General features: G+C 41.8%; 1 protein-coding gene across 2 annotated transcripts in view; it reads left to right on the forward strand.

Annotated features, from left to right (window-relative positions):
• galnt18b (UDP-N-acetyl-alpha-D-galactosamine:polypeptide N-acetylgalactosaminyltransferase 18b) overlaps positions 1–16,442 on the forward strand; it is an 80,455-nt gene that overhangs the window by 53,815 nt on the left and 10,198 nt on the right. For both annotated transcript variants that reach the window (XM_056413035.1, XM_056413034.1), the window contains exons 7-9: positions 5,685–5,870; positions 9,025–9,162; positions 14,419–14,514. In XM_056413035.1, the coding sequence (XP_056269010.1) occupies positions 5,685–5,870; positions 9,025–9,162; positions 14,419–14,514 (420 nt within the window). The remainder of the gene's footprint in view (positions 1–5,684; positions 5,871–9,024; positions 9,163–14,418; positions 14,515–16,442) is intronic.

Raw genomic sequence — 16,442 nt, forward strand, 5'->3', positions numbered from 1 at the left:
ATGATTTTTTTTTCAGTCTGGCCACGCAAATCCTAGACGAGCCCGTTAAATAGAACGGAATAAGAACTCTCTCTCTCTCTCTTCTCTCTTTTCTCTCTCTCCTCTCTCTCTCTCTCTCTCTCTCTCTTCTCTCTCTCTCTCTCTCTCTCTCTCTCTCTCTCTCTCTCTCTCTCTCTCTCTCTATCTTTCTCTCTCTCTCTCTCTTTTCTCTCTCTCTCTCTTTTCTCTCTCTCTCTCTCTCTCTCTCCCTCTCTCTCTTCTCTCTCTCTCTCTCTCTATTCTCTAAACATAACTAACGTCAGTAAACAGCTGGACGAGGCTTTGAAATCACGGATTTCGTGAGTTTTTGTTTGTTTATTTTTTTAGGAAACGTCGGACCAGTTGTGACATCATGTTTTCAGCAGCGCTAATGTTGTGGTTGATTTATCACAAAACAACGTCAGGGGACAAACACCGTCATGACCTGTTTGTCTGGTGCTGCGGGTCAGAGGAGAAGGAGGTGCAGCCGCTTGGTGGCGCGAGGAGCACTGCGCGGAGGAGGAAGTGGAGGAGGGAGGGGCGCGGCGGGGAGAGGGGTGGGGGGGGCTCGTGAGCTCTGCAGAGCAGGTCGGGCGAAATTCTCACACAAACTCAAATAAATGCCCCGACAGATATTAAAACACATTTGGGGGGACTTGATGACAGAGAGTCATTTTTATTCTTAAATACTGATGAATGAAAAAAAGTGTCTCCAGCAAAAAGGGCACTTTACTCATCCAGGGCAAAGGGGCTGGTGCTTGAGCACCACTAGGGCTCTATCTGTACACGTGCCTGTGTAGACTGTCAGAAAAACTGAACCTCTTCTTTGTCCTTTTCATTGTGGTACCCTGCTAAGAAAAAAAGATAGAAAGAAAGAACGATGGTGCTTCTATCATATCCTTACATCTAGTGGTATTCAAATGTGAGTCAAATTTGATAAAGGGGGCAAAGTATTTACAATTAAAAAGCCCCCTACCTCATCATATCCCCACATTCAGCTTGATACAAGGCCATATCCTCTTTTTTTTAATCATCTAGTTTAGAGTTTGTTCACCAGCCTTCAGACAAAATATCTCCCAGAGAAGGACTGGAAACTAATATATGCTATACCTCTCTTGCTATTGATTTTACTGTATATTGGGGCCATATAATTCTTGGAATGCATTTGTGAAAGTAGCACTCAGTAGTAACAAATTAATAATAAGAGCATTTATTGTAGAAAGCAGATTATAATTAGACAACATTGTGGTAAATCCCTTTTTTTTATTTCTGTAAGAAGGTAAATGGTCAAATATAAACCAGAGTAATAATGTTGTATTTTAATATTGATTATAAGGGGGTAACAATTCAATAGGCTACACTCCCCAGCCAGCTTCAGCATGTGGAGAATCCCGGAGCTTCACACACTTGCTGTACCTAGTAACAGTTGCTAAGTTATTATAGGACAATAGTCTCTCCATAATAGTCGAGCATAGGGACAATTGGGTCGGCTCATATTAGTGTAAAATGTGAGAATGCACTGCTCCTGTTGGAAGGAGCTTTGTGTTTACTCAGTATAATACTGGTGACATGTGGTTTGAAACATTTGATGTATGCCTTGATCCTTTTCTTGGCTGTGAAAATGTTGGAATCCATTGTAACTGACACGACTTAAAGCTGCTAGTGAGGAAAACAACAACATGTTACAGCTGCCTTTCAAACCTGCAGGGGGTGAACGTTTGTCAGTCTAAAGATAGATTTGGCGTGGACTTAAAGCAGCAAACCATACACAAACGAGGTTGCAAAAAGTTGATAAAATGAGTACATAGATTACAAATCTAACCATTAAGCTGGAGATTGTACTTTTAGTAATTCAAATTCAAATATTACTGCACCATAAAACAGCATCATTACTATGCTTCATGTCCTCAAAGATGTTGCGAACTCCCATCAAAATCCACTTTAAGCCAGTAGACGCCCTGCTTGGTAACTGGCACAATTGTAGACAGAAGAATTTGTAAAGCACTTCCACTTGCATTACTTTAACATAAAAGGTATTTAGCTCTTGCTTTTATCCAAAGCAAATTATGATGAGTGCAGCAGTAAAATAAAATAGCTTAGGCTGATGGTGCCCTGATAATAGATCTGAGCAAACACTGCTGAAATGTGAGACCTTTTCTGCCAGAAAAATAAATTAGAGGCATAACAGATCAGATTCAGACAGAAGCATATTTGCAGGAGGATGTGGAACGAAAAGGGGTGCGGTACAAGTGGGAGCAGGGGACGTGAGGCATTTCTTGAGGAGATGAGCTTTTAAGTTCACGAGGGAAGGGAGTGGTTGTGCTGTCCTGGCTGAGATTGTTCCGTCGCAGTGGAGTGAGGGAGGGGTGGAGTGAGGACCTGACTTTTAATATAGACCAAAAGTGGTGGAGTGGTGATTGGGGTTTTTTGTATAGAAGTGGGCGTAGTATAATACGACTCGGAATCTTTTTTAGTTGCTATTTATCTTACAACTTTTTGAAAGAGTGAAGGTGAAATGTCTCATCTGAGATGGTGCCACCGTAAAGTGTCTTTCTGTCTTTGTTGCAGTTTCCGCTTCAGCAGCACACTAAGAAATGGTGTGAGTCATGCATGCAAATTAGATGGTGGAGTGCAATATTAGGAATGTCCCGCTGTATTGTAACATTTTTAATGGAATAACGGTCTAGCCCTCCGTAGTAATGGAAGACTTCTGCTGTATGGTGACAGTAATGACCCATTGCTTGTGATTATTTTTGGAAAATAGGCAGCAGACGATTAGTGGTAAAATGCAGGCTAAAATTCTGAGGCGTTTGTTTCATTGTCTGAAAGGAAAATTGACACTAAAGAATGAAGGCATAATTATTTTTGGGGGGCCAATGTTGCGTACAAGCTGTAATTGACTGTGGCTTTTCGAAAGTGATGGCACAATTGTTTTCAGCTTGAAGAAATCTTCCAAGTCATGTGTTCAGTCGGGTTCGGAGCTGGTTCACCACTTTGGTCAAGACTTCAATATCTCACAGAGCAAAACAACAGAAGCTTAAACGCACAATATGTTGGTGGTTAGTATTCTGTTCATTGACTAATTAGTTGAATAAAGACTTCAGCATCAACTACCGTTGCAACCAGGGTTTGTCACCAACAATGTTCTGGTTGGATCAGTGTGCTGAGCCGTATGTTAGCATGGCCGGTGTGCAGCTCCTTCAGCCAGCGGCTGCTTCATGCCCGGTGTGTGAAGGAGAGGAACCACAAGTCCTTCCTTCCTGCTGCTGTCAGGCTGCACAGCCAGCTGAGCTCCCAATAAACCACTAAACACCTAAAAACTCTTCAATCACTTCATTCACTCCAACCTGTGCAATATTAATATCAATACACTGCGGAAATAGCCATATTTATTCCATACAGCTATATGTATATATTGTTGTATATATTATTCAGTTACCATAGATTAGTTACTGTATTATTTACTGCCTATTGTTTATATTTGACCTTACTATGTCTTGTGTGCACTTTACCTCTTTGCTGCTATAATCCTGTATATTTCCCAACTGCAGGACCAATAAGGGATTATCTTATCTTATCTTTTGGAAACGGCACACAAACAAAAATATCATCTGTCAGTAATCTGGAGTTTCAGTGTGACGCCAGGACAGGACACCACTGCAGCTGCCACAACTAACCAGTTTATATTAAATTGAAATACCCATACTGAAATGACAAACTCACTTATTTGTCAATCATAAAATTAGGGAAATTAATTATACGTCTGTTTGTGTGTATGTGTGTGTGTGTTTGTGTGTGTATATATAAATGCACAGTGTGTTGCATCATTATGTACATAAGGCTTAGCTAATTACCAGCTGTGTATTCTAAATGTGGGACCTCCAGCGCGGTCAGGGTTTATCGTTGCAAAAGAAAATGAAAAGCACTTTTTGAATTTGACAACAGGAGGGCGTTTGATGTTGTGGGATTTCCACAACAACTATAAAGCATAAATAGTGGTTATTTCTTGGTGGAAATGATAACTGTTTCCATGGAGATAAGCCACGCCCCTTCTCCTACGCGAATAAACCACAAATAGTCGGGAGCATTATACCGAGTCAATAACCACTGACTGACCTTCATACTACTCCTCGCGATCTGTATTTACACTCTTGCTTTCCATCTTCGTAACTCATTGTCTTCCATCAGTCTAGCTTTGTTTTAGGTGTTATTAAATGTAAATCTCTAGCCAACTCAACACTTGCGTCGTGCATTGAGTAGGCAGCGCACCGGGTATTGAGTGGGCCGGTCCTACAGTCGCGCTTTGTTCCCCCGGTCTGCCCCTACCTGGACTAACGTACAGTACAGTCACGTGGTTTCTGAGGATCCTCCACAGACTCTGGTCGTGACACGAGAGCATGTAAACAGAGTAGCCCATCTTCATTGCTTCTGCTGAATCTTTGAAATGCTTTGCAATATCATTCAAATTCTTAGGATAATAGTCAGCAGTATTGTGCAACTAAATCAATTTCCTAATTAATTTCCCTTCAAGCTTTGATTCTAAAATAGTTCTCTTCAAAGTTTTTGTAACTCAGAAATTCACATCCTTTTACATGTTGATCAAAAGATGCCGAAATTATAACTGATATGAGGTTAGGGCTGTTAAAGAATACAATTAGGGCTGTTGAAGAATACATTAAATAATTTCATTAAAAACCATAATCAACACATGTAATGCTTGATTACATGTTGATTTGAAAAGTATGGTGGAAATATGGAAACGTTTTTGTAAAAAATTAAAACAAGGAAAAAACTGCATCTTTTTCTTTATTTTCGTTGCATCCAGTGTACAAATATTTGAACGATCTGAGAACATAACACATGCTGCAAAAAAATGGCAAGTTTCATTGCATGCACTCGAAATATCTTTATTAAATTTCCATCGAGTCGTCATGAGAATCTTTTATTGCCACTATTTGTTGGATAGATTTTCACATTTTGGAAAAGCTTGCTGAGATCCCTGCACCAGGGTTTAAAGCCTCCCAGAGGTTTTTGTTATATGAGATGTTAGTGCCACTGGCTTTTAGTCATCAAGGACTCGGGCTGCTCTCGCTGGGCACTGGGACATTAACGCTTCCCACCACAGGGACTCCCTCCTCACACTCAAGGGTACAGTCGGCTGCAGACGTGAAGATGAACGGCCTAAAGGTGCTTTAGGCACCCTAAAGGTGATGCCATCAAAACCCACTACACTCTTAAATGCTCTCAAACCTCAATCTGTTTTTAAGTATGACAGTGGAATCAGAACAAGATAGGTGTATTAAAAATAATACAAATCAATATTTTGACTGAGAATAGAACAATAAAAAAGAATGAGGGTTCATAGCTCAACAAAGAAAAAACTATTTGAGTAAGTAAACTTGTTTTTTTTAGAGCAACATGGGAAATTGGCTTGTCTGAAACATCTTTCTTATGAAAGTAAACTTCTTCAAACATTATTTCAGTGCTGCTAACTTCCAGCAAGCATGAACATCTGGTGCATCAGTATTTCGCAGCAACATCTGTGCAGCCTTTGGTGTCAAGTCGTATAGGCTGCGTGCGTGCGTTGCGTGCGTGCGCGTCCGTGTTATGACATTTTTTGTATTCCCATATTCTCTGATATTTGTATTTGTAATGTTTAAAACCAGGTGTGGCAGTGTGGCGGCAGTGTCGAGGTACTGCCTTGTGCTCGCATCGGCCACATAGAGCGTGCCCATAAACCCTACACGGAGGATCTGACGTCTCACGTGCGACGAAACGCCCTCAGAGTTGCAGAAGTGTGGATGGATGAGTTTAAAAGCCACGTCTACATGGCGTGGAATATTCCCATGGAGGTGAGTTAATCATGTTGTTTTTCTTTCACTGACCATATAACATTTGGTGAGTTCCTTTGTACAATACAAAGGTGTCATCGTAGTTTTTATTTACTAGAAATATGTGACTGTATTTGTGTATTGTTGTTTCTTTGCGAACCTGTGAAATTCTGATAACAGTTTTAATAATACAGAGAAACAGAGTAGCAGTTGCAGTAAAATAACTTGGCAGTTTAATTTTTTAATTGTTTTGGCCTTGACGAGATGGGTGACAGTAGATATGCTGACTGAATGGAGAGAGAGCCGTTTACGTAAAGTGGCACGTGTCCTAGACCACGAACAGATTACCTCAGTTTATCTGAACTGTATTAATGAATTCTGAGCTGTGGCTGCTACTAAAGGACCTTGTTTTTACTGCATGGTCTTATGAGAGTAGGATGTATTTGAATGTGCAGGGACATAACATCTGGGTAAAAATCTGTTCATTACATTAAATCATTCTGTTCCATTAAAAAAGTGTGATTTTTGACAAATATCTAACACTGAATCCAAACGACTTAATCTGTGAAACTGAAGAGGAACGTGTACCCTGAAATTACATCTTTAGCTGTCCTCATCATAATGTCCTTTTACCTTCGCAGTTTTATTGTCAGCTGAAGTGAAATCGTGCTGAACTGCACGTACTCTTCGACACAATCCTCATGTACATATGCCCTATTTTTCAAATGTCAGGTGTCAGCCATAAACTGGCTGCTGGCTTAATTGACAGAAGGCAGAGTAATTTTTTTGATGTCACCTAGACACAGGATTTGTTTTTTCTGCCTTTTGCATCATTATCCAAAGGTAGCATTCCCACAGAAGTCCAAATCAGATGTTAAAAATTGATGCACAAACCCACAAATATGAATACAGATGATAAATATATGGCACCAGCAGGCAGCTCCATGCCGCTGCCACCTTATCTAAATGTCAGGGGGTTGGAGTCGTCTGTTATCAGCTGATCTCCTGCCATCACAGATGTTGCGTTGAATCAGGCCCTGACACCTCCAGAAGGCTCAAATGAAATTATTTCATGTTAGTTACAGAATGGCCTGAATTAAATACGTGCCACAGAATAAATAAATATGTAATGTGATTCAATAAAATGTTCTAAATGGAGACATTAGCAGTTAGAAAATTAGATACAAGTGACGCCAATAGTCATTTTAAAAGATGAATTAAAGGAGCTGCAACTATAAATACAGAGAGAGAAATTATGTGCATATAAAATTATTTTAAATTATGTAATTTTTTAACACTCACTTCATCCTTTTTAAATCTCTTTATTTAAAGATGTTGTGCTATTTGAGATGTCGAATAAGTACAAAGTGTCTCACAGTTTGCGTGTCTAACAGTCTAACTGACATAAAACACATATACTGCCCGCTGCCTTGTGTCTTTACGGCTTTATTATTGTTATATATCTGTGTTTTGTAAGACTGTTTTTCATTTTATCTTAAACTGGATTGAACTGGATTCAGCGAATTAGAATATTGTGTACCGTACTATTTCGTCTTACGTTAAAAAAGAATCCCTCAAAGGCAAAGTCAAATGTTTGCTCACTGAAGCTTTTTTTCTTCTCCTGCATAATCTGTTTGAATATGTAAATCCACGTTATGAATAGATGAACATCCACAGGCAATTCATTCAGTCAATAATGAGGCATTTAAATAAAGTCTGTACTAAGATGCAGGACATTAAGCCCCAGCGTTAGCCCCTTGCTAGCCACCGCTAAATTGTCAGTCTTGTTTTATAAATCAACACTGTGCTCATATGAAGTCCATTTTGTTTTTGAGTACTAGAAAGCCAAATTTAGCAACATTTGCCCCCACTTTAGCTTTTGAGTTCCTAAAGAGGCATCAGTGATGTTAATGATGATACAGCGTTGGAGGGGGCAACATGGGGCGGATGCTGAAAGAAGTACTCAGATCCTTAACTTAGGTCAAAGTAACCACTTTAAAAAGTCTGCATTGCATTTTCTACTTAAGTAGAAATACATTAGGAGCTAAATGTACTTGAAGTAGCAAAGCACTCTTACTCATCCTGCTTTAAATGTGCCCCTCTGACAGATCTGTATATTATGTATGATGTTAGTAGAGTACCTTGGTGCATCAAGATGTAAGAAGTATTTTACAGTTGCCACTTTTACATATTTATATAGAAAAAGAATGAGAGTAGAAAGGACATTGAACTGCTTGCCCTGGTCATCTGACTAGTTCAAAACAAAATGGCGATTGTCATCAGTTGTTATGCTGATCATCCTCTCAACACCTGTGCATCCTGGTGTGTTACCAATTCCTCTCCATGCTTCACACTACCCCACTGCATTTATGGTCCTCAGGGAGTCCGTGACTTGCTGGTCAGGCTTTTAGAGAAGCCAGCCCGCAGTGTGAACATCCTGCCATGCCGATGGAAATGGAGATACTCTTATTCTGTTTCTATGGGTAGATTCTGAGCCAGAGGTCAGGCCCCTCCAAAGGGTCACAAGATACATATGAGGGCTTGTGAGATGGTGAAACCAAGGTCTGGTACACAAATCAGAAATTGTTCTCTTTTTTGTCTTTTATCTTTGTACATTTGGGGCTCAGACAGTTGTGCTATAAGATTTTATAATAATCATAATAATAATGCATTACATTTTTAGATCACTTTTCGAAGTACTCAAAGACACTTTACATCACATAATTAAAACATCCTAGAAGCTATACAATAAAAAAGAACTACAATTACAATAAAAACAAATAGATAAAAGCAATAGGAACTTAGAGCACACAATCACACATTAAAAGCTGTTGTGAACAGGTATATGGATGTTTTTTTCTATGTCCAATCTTGATCTGAAGTATAACCAGTAAAGATAGTCATCAAAGTTAAAAGTGCAACATTCGGCAGCTGAAATAGTTTAGCAGCTGTTTTTCGAGTCAGAAATGGAAAAAGTCGAAACCCTACAGACGCTATTCAAATCCACAACAAATGGCTACACAAGATCTTCAATGGCCCATTTACTGTTTCTCTACTAGATACAGGTAATCAATTGTATGCTTTATGTGCTTCTCTCTCTCTCTCTCTGTCTGTGTGTGTGTGTGTGTGTGTGTGTGTGTGTGTGTGTGTGTGTGTGTGTCTCTACCTGAACCAGGACCCGGGCATTGATATTGGTGATATCTCTGAGAGGAAGGCTCTGAGGAAGAGGCTGCAGTGTAAAACGTTCCGATGGTACCTGGTCAACATCTACCCTGAGATGAGGATGTACAGTGACACCATCGCATATGGAGTAGTAAGCCGCCTGCCTTTTAATCCCAAATGCAATTCAGCGTCTGCAAAAGCAAAAACAAGTCTAAACCGTGCCTGAGCGAATAGTTTTTAATCCCTTGTGTTGGGATCCGGATGGCTGCTGTCAGGAGCACAAAGAGGAGGTTTGCTGCAGTAACGTTCACTCCTTCCTTCTCGATTCAGAAGTTACAGAGGAATTTATGTTAGATTACTGCAATGAAAACAGACACATATGGATTCATTTAAATATAGATGTAGTATTTTCCACTTGAGGGCTTTGAAGCTGAATTTTATTAGTGATGGAAACCAGAAAAAATGGGGTTGGCAGTGTTTCTATTCACCCATTGCTATTTGCTTTATATCCACTGTCCTCCCGCCGCGCATCAGTGTGGTGAACCCTAATACACAGTGACACACAGAGTATTATGGCACCACTTTCTGTTGTATGGATGATTTTTCTTTTATCACAAACTGACAAATGGTGCATGGGGACAGTGAGGAAGTAGGCCGGCCTCATTACATTCATTTCCTCAAGTAATTTGACCTCGTTATTCTATATTTGCGACGTGCATTTGATGGGCTAGTCAGTCATAGTGGTTTGAAGAGTTGTTACATGCCAAGCCTCTTGCATGAATACATTTATTTATGATTTTTGCAAAATCTTTGACATTTCCGAAGAATGTTTTGAGGTCTAATTTATTCATAACTCTCTCTTCTTCCTCCTGATCTAACACAAGTGGGTGAAGGGAGCTGCAGGTGGAGGCCAACTTTCCTCTACAGTTCTGTATGGCTCCATATTTACTGAGCCATGCAGTACAATCAAATATGAAGGATATTACGTCTCATTCAGACACACAACGCATTACAGAAGCTAAAGACACTCTCAATGCCATTCTGCTTTAAGCTGATGTCCCCACAGGTGTCACTGTTGCATATATACTATATTTCCACTGGTAGAGCTGAGCTTCCTGTGTATGTCCTGATTAGCAAAGAGAAGTAGACATCTCCTGAGCCAATGGGGAGCTGAATGGTCCCATAGCTGTGTTCTTCTGATCTCACATCTTTACCTCATTCACTCCCCACGCAAATCCACTATCCATGGAGCTCCCTGTGGAGCAGTTTGTATCTCACGATCAGTCAGACCTTTGTCATAATGCACATGAATAACCCTCTGGGTCTCAAGGTCTGACTCATGTTCATCAAGCATATTGCTTCTGATCTGCATTTTTATGAAGCAGAAATTAATTTAAGAGGATTCAGTGTATGATTCATGTTTTAGATTATTTTAGATCTTCTCTGGATAGCCTTTTAATATTTATATTCTCTTTAAGTGAATATCTGAGGACATACCAGGCTGATGCTGGTTCGATGATCATTTTGTCGTTCGCTTTTTGTTTTTTAAACACCTGTCCAAACTCACTAAACCGCGTAGATACATTTTCATATCAACAGCGTGCACTGCGGCAGGCAGCGCTTAATGTTTGGGTAATAGTTTCCCCTGTAGAGAAAATAATGAACTGCAGAGTTGAATAGAGCAGGTTCTAGATGCTGCTCCCTCACTCTCACTGTGTTTTGGCAATATCATTTTATCTGTGAACTGGACACCACACGGGAAGTGTCTGTTACCATTATTCATAGTCTAGTACACAATGTTTTAATCACCTCACAAAACATTTATCCTATTTATTAACAACAAATACTGCATTAACTTGTAACAAAAATGTAGATGACCATGAATACAAAATACATAATATTTCAGATATTATTTCAAGATAATCTAAGTATTCTTAACAATGGATCATGAGCTATCAATGGGTGAAAAAGATGATCATAGATAGATAGATAGATAGATAGATATATACTTTATTAATCCCCAAGGGGAAATTTGTCGAGTCAGTAGCAGCAACACACAAGAATAAAAAAACAAAACACAAAATATAAGAAGGGTTAGGGTGATCTGGCAAGAGGTGAACTGTTGTAGAGCCTCATAGCCGTCGGCAGGAATGTTCTCCTGTATCTCTCCTTGTGGCAGCGGAGCGTGAGGAGACGTCTGGAGAAAGTAGAGGTGGTGGAGAGGGTGGTGTTGTCCAATATGGACACCAGTTTCTTCAACGACCTCTCTCCACCACCTGTTCCAGGTGCTCCAGCTGGCAGCCGATGATGGAGCCAGCCTTCCTAACCAGTTTGTTAAGACGGCTGGTGTCACCGGCTCGATGCTTCCTCCAGCAGACAATGGCGAAGTGCAGCACTGGCGACAACCGACTGGTAGAATAACTCCAGCATCTTGCTGCACACGTTGAAGGATCCCTTCTTGTACACAGCGTTGATGTTGGCCTTCCAGTTCAGTCGGCTGTCGATGGAGGACGCCAGGTACTTGTCCTCCACCATGTCCTCCCAGGACACTCAGAGGTGTAGGAGCTGTCGCCTCCTGAAGTCCACCACCATCTCTCTGGTCTTGGCCACGCTCAGCCGGGTGGTTCTCAACCACTGCCCTGTACTCCTCCTCCCGTCCATCCTAATACCACCACTGCAGAATCATCAGAGTACTTCTGCAGATGGCATGACTCCGTGTTGTACTGGAAGTCACTGGTGTACAGGGTGAAGAGGAAGGAGACAGAACAGTTCCTGTGGGGCTCCAACATCACATTCTGACAAACTGTGGTCTGCCTGTGAGGTAGTCAGTGATCCAGGAGATGGTGGACGCGTCACACACACCCACCGCTTCTTTCACTCAGCAGCAGTGGCTGGATGGTGTTAAATGCACTGGAGAAGTCAAAAGTGACTCTCACAGAGACATCGGTTCCATCCAGGTGACTGCAGCAGGTAGATGATGGCGTCGTCCACTCCCACATGAGGCTGGTAAGCAAATTGCAGAGGGTCTCCAGCACCTTCATCACATGGGAGGTGAGGCGTTGAGGCCAGATGGTGCTGACTTCTTTGGGACAGGGACCCCAGCCTCAGGCTGAGGTTGAAGAGGCGCTGCAGGACACCAGACAGCTGGGTGGCGCAGGTCTTTAGGACCCTGGGGCTGATGCCATCAGGACCTTCAGCCAGCTGTCTTCTCACCTGGTCAGTCGTCACAGAGAGAGGAGGGGAGGAGCCCATTGTTATTGAGGGCGCGGGGGATGTGCAGCTCAGCAGGGGGACAGAGGGGGAGGTGTTTGGGAGGTGTGATGTGTGGAGGAGGGCTGTGAACTGATCCTATTGAAAAAACAGTTGAGCTCGTTGGCCCTCTCAGGAGCCCCCTGGCTTCTCCTCCCACCTTGAAGCCAGTTATCTGCTTCATGCCAGACCACACCTCCTGTTGTTCAGCTGGAGTTTGGCCTGTCCTTGCCTCCCTGAGCTTCACCTTCAGGTTGCGCTGGGCTTTCCTCAGCTCATCCCTGTCTCCAGACCTGAAAGCAGCTTTCTTCATGTTAAGAAGCGCCAGGTCCCTGGTGATCCAGGGCTTGTTGTTGGATGGTGGTGTGTTCACAGAACTTGATGTATTCCGTGATGCAGTCGGTCATACTGTTGATGTCCTCCCGTGCGGTCCACAACACATCCCCCCAGTTGACTGAAGCAGTCCTGTAGGCGTCGTTAGCTCCAGAGACCACCTCCTCACAGTCCTGGTGGTCACCGCAGCCTCTTCACCAGAGGAACATACCTTTTATTGTTCCTAGTTGGGCAGTCTATGTATTGATGGAAGGTTGGCAGAGCTTTATCCAGTGTGGTGTGGTTAAAGTCACCAGTGATAGCCATGAATGCTCCAGGCTGATGATTCAGCAGAGCAGACACAGTGGAGTGGATGGTGTCCACAGCTTCCTCAGCGTCAGCTGATGGCCGACAACCAAAATGGCGGACGTGAACTCTCTCGGCAAATAGTACGGGCGCATCCCCACGGCCAACAGTTCAATGTTCGGGCCACAGAAGCGCTCCTTCACGCACACATGGTCCGGGTGGCACCACCGTTCATTCACATAAACAGCGATCCCGCCCCCCCTCTTCTTACCGCTCTGTGTAGCGTCTCTGTCAGCCCGAACAGTCCTGAAGCCGGGCAAAGACGCGCTGTGATCCGGATAGTCCGCGTGCAGCCACGTCTCAGTGAAACACCTCACGGAAGATCCTCTCGGACATTACCAGCGCGCCGAGCTCATCCGTCTTATTCGCCAAAGACCTCACGTTCCCCGTTATGATCGACGGTACCGAGGGTTTGTATCTCCTCGTTTTAGCCCTCCGCTTGACACCCGCTCGGCAGCCGCGAGCCCTTCTCCGTAGCTCCAGCGGGATCACAGGTCTTTCTCCAGGCAGAAGCTTCGGCCTGCACAGCGCGATCAGCTGAGCGCGCGAGTAGACGACGGTCCCAGTCATTGTTATGCTGCGGCTCACCGATACTCACGACAAAGTGAACAAAAGCCAAAAGTAGTTATGGTCCAGTGTCCGACCGTAACTAAGACAAACGTGAAAGAAAAGAAGAAGAAAAGAGAGGAAAAGTGCAAAAAAAAAGACAATAAAATAAAAGCAAAACGCCACTGCTGAAACAAGCAGCCGTTGGCACAGCGCATCCTCACATAAACTTTTATATTCAAAGCAGCAAATTCTGAATTCTTTAAACCTCACGAACCAAAACACAGGATACAGTATAAACCCAAATCTCTTAGAATTCATGGATGATTAACTAATCAAAAGTGAAGTCTCAAAATCCGTGAAAAAATTGCCGGCTCAACTTTTTTCGTACATTTTGTAACATTATATATTCATGAATAAATAAAGTAGCACGAATAGAAAAGGAAAACATCTTACGCTATTATTTAGTCAGAGTTCAAGAATAAAAAAACTCAGCTAATCTGCGTTGTCAGGATTGTTTTGGTTTGTTTATCCTGTAACATATCTAAAAATGTCACACATTTTGTTGAAAACGGTGTGTTCACGTCGGACTCTCCAGCAAGAAGCTGATTGAAAGGGAAAGGTTTTCAGGGCCATCAACACATCCAAAATGTCTCATTGGAACGCAGTCCTCCTCATGTTTGAATTAAGTCTGCCGGAGAATTTTTTTTGAAAATGTTTGAATTGCGATGGACTTAAATTGAAGCTCTCACTTGTTCATTCTCAACGTTAGAAAGCATTATTCATAGTGGCAATACTGACCTCATTATGATAACGTCTGGATTAGTTTATGCTCGCAAACACTGTCACATCATTAATTTTTCACCCAGACAATTTATATAATGTGTGTATTTATCTCTACTTGTGACTTCATCTGATTTTCCTTTTCTTCCAGCTGAAAAACTCTGTGAAGAATGATCTGTGTCTGGACCAGGGGCCCGACAATGACAATGTCCCCATCCTCTATCTCTGTCACGGGATGACACCTCAGGTTAGAGCCCTCTGTCTCCACACCACTGTGTTATGCAGCGTGCAGCACAAAGATTTAATACCCCACCTCGATATTTTATTTCTATCTGGGGATTTTTTTACTCTACAAAACTGGTTTTCATTTCGAAGACGCTTTCAGATTGCATCAAACTCAGTAGCTTTACCTCATAAGACGGGATCAGGTTTTCTATTTTGCCCTTTACAGAAACACAATCTTTTATTATTTATTTATTCATTTATTTCGCAGTGACAATGCACACCCATCAACAGTTGGACTGTAAGTGAGCTAGAGTTAGCCGGAGAGGCTAATTTCCATCTGCTGTCCCCGGCCAGATGTTTTGAAGGCAGCCTAAAATAACAAAATCAAATGATTCAAACAAAGACAAACGGACAACAACGTATTGACAAAAAACAAAACACAGCAAAAAGAAAGGGTACAACAATAGACCAGAGCAGACATAAAGGGTTGCAGCATGTGTCAGGCAGAACAAACCCAGCTACAGTACAATGTACACATAAAAAACAAATGCACATATAGGCGAAACAAGCATGCAGGGCAGACAGACCATCAATGATTGCACACCTGATTGTCATCAAGCCATTCCTTAAGGTTATGCTTGTTGGATGTGTTTTTAAGTACATATTAAACTCATTTTTCATACACCTCCATTTAGGGCTGACATGTCCTAACTGAGTAAACTCAGGGTAAAATGCCACGTTATCGACAAAACGCAATCTGAAATCCTGTTTTTTTTATTTTGTAATAAGTTAGATTGTCCCTGAACATTTGCCATGCCGTCTGTTAGACTTCAGGATCATTTCAACCGCTTGCTCCTGTTTTTCATCAATCAATGTCTCGAAAAACGTATCTCTGTCAAAACATAATCCAGCCCAAATAATAGGCAGTAAGTGTCTACAAATGTTAGCAAGGCTTGATTATCATTTACTTTCTCCAGCGTCTTCCAGCTGCAATCGATTCCTCCATCCCATTATGTCTGAGAAGATTGTTTTCAGAGATTATTTGACCTTGCCATAACACCGGTAAACTTGATCTTACATTATTCCTCTTATTTCAAATGAATTTTGTAGAATCTCAGAAACACTTTTTTCTTTAAAAACTGAACTTCTACAATTCTTTCGGAGACCTAGATAACTTTAAAAATGGCTAATTATATATCCGTTGTATGCTATAAATCTCTCATAAATCCAAGCATTTCAAACAATAGATTGGAGTAGCACCAGCGTTCCTAATGAGATTAGGGATCTCCTCTGCAAGACAAATCTAGTCTGCTCTATTTTTATGTATAAGTGTTCCATCACGGAGAGGAATAAAACCCTGGATTGCCTCTAAAATGACACATATACTCAGCAAATGTTTGCTGTAGTCATTCATAATGTCGCTGCGTTGCTTTTGGGAGAGTTGTATCAGTGTATCCGAGGTGTTGCTGTAAATGCAGTACATCAACGTGCTGAAAGGAAATTGCACAGCGACACATGAAAGGAAAGCGTATTCCAAAGCTTACAATCCAACCCTTGACTGACTTTACAAGAGCATGTTGTCAGCAAACATACAGTACAGCACTTCAGCTCAAGCAGTAATAAAATATACCGACTTGTGCACAGCAACAATAGAAAGCACAGCCACTCACGGCCCGGCGGTCTGCGCTGCTCCCAAAATGAGAAGCACAAATAAAAGATTCACTCTCGTCAGACCGTTTAACGTCTGGTGGGAACGAGGCAGGATGCTGTTTGGGCGATATGAGATCAGACTTAGAGAAGGAAAAGAGTGAAAGTAAACAAGCAGAAGAACACGCAGGCCTGACGCCGATTGTATTTTTATTTTAATAAAAAAACATATTCTTGCTTTGACAGCTAAGCAAGGTGCTGGGTCAGAGACGAGCTTATGAAATGTTTAGACTTCTCCTGAAA

This window comes from Pseudoliparis swirei, chromosome 4 (genome assembly GCF_029220125.1).
Source record: "Pseudoliparis swirei isolate HS2019 ecotype Mariana Trench chromosome 4, NWPU_hadal_v1, whole genome shotgun sequence".
In the NCBI taxonomy this organism is placed as follows: Eukaryota; Metazoa; Chordata; class Actinopteri; order Perciformes; family Liparidae; genus Pseudoliparis; species Pseudoliparis swirei.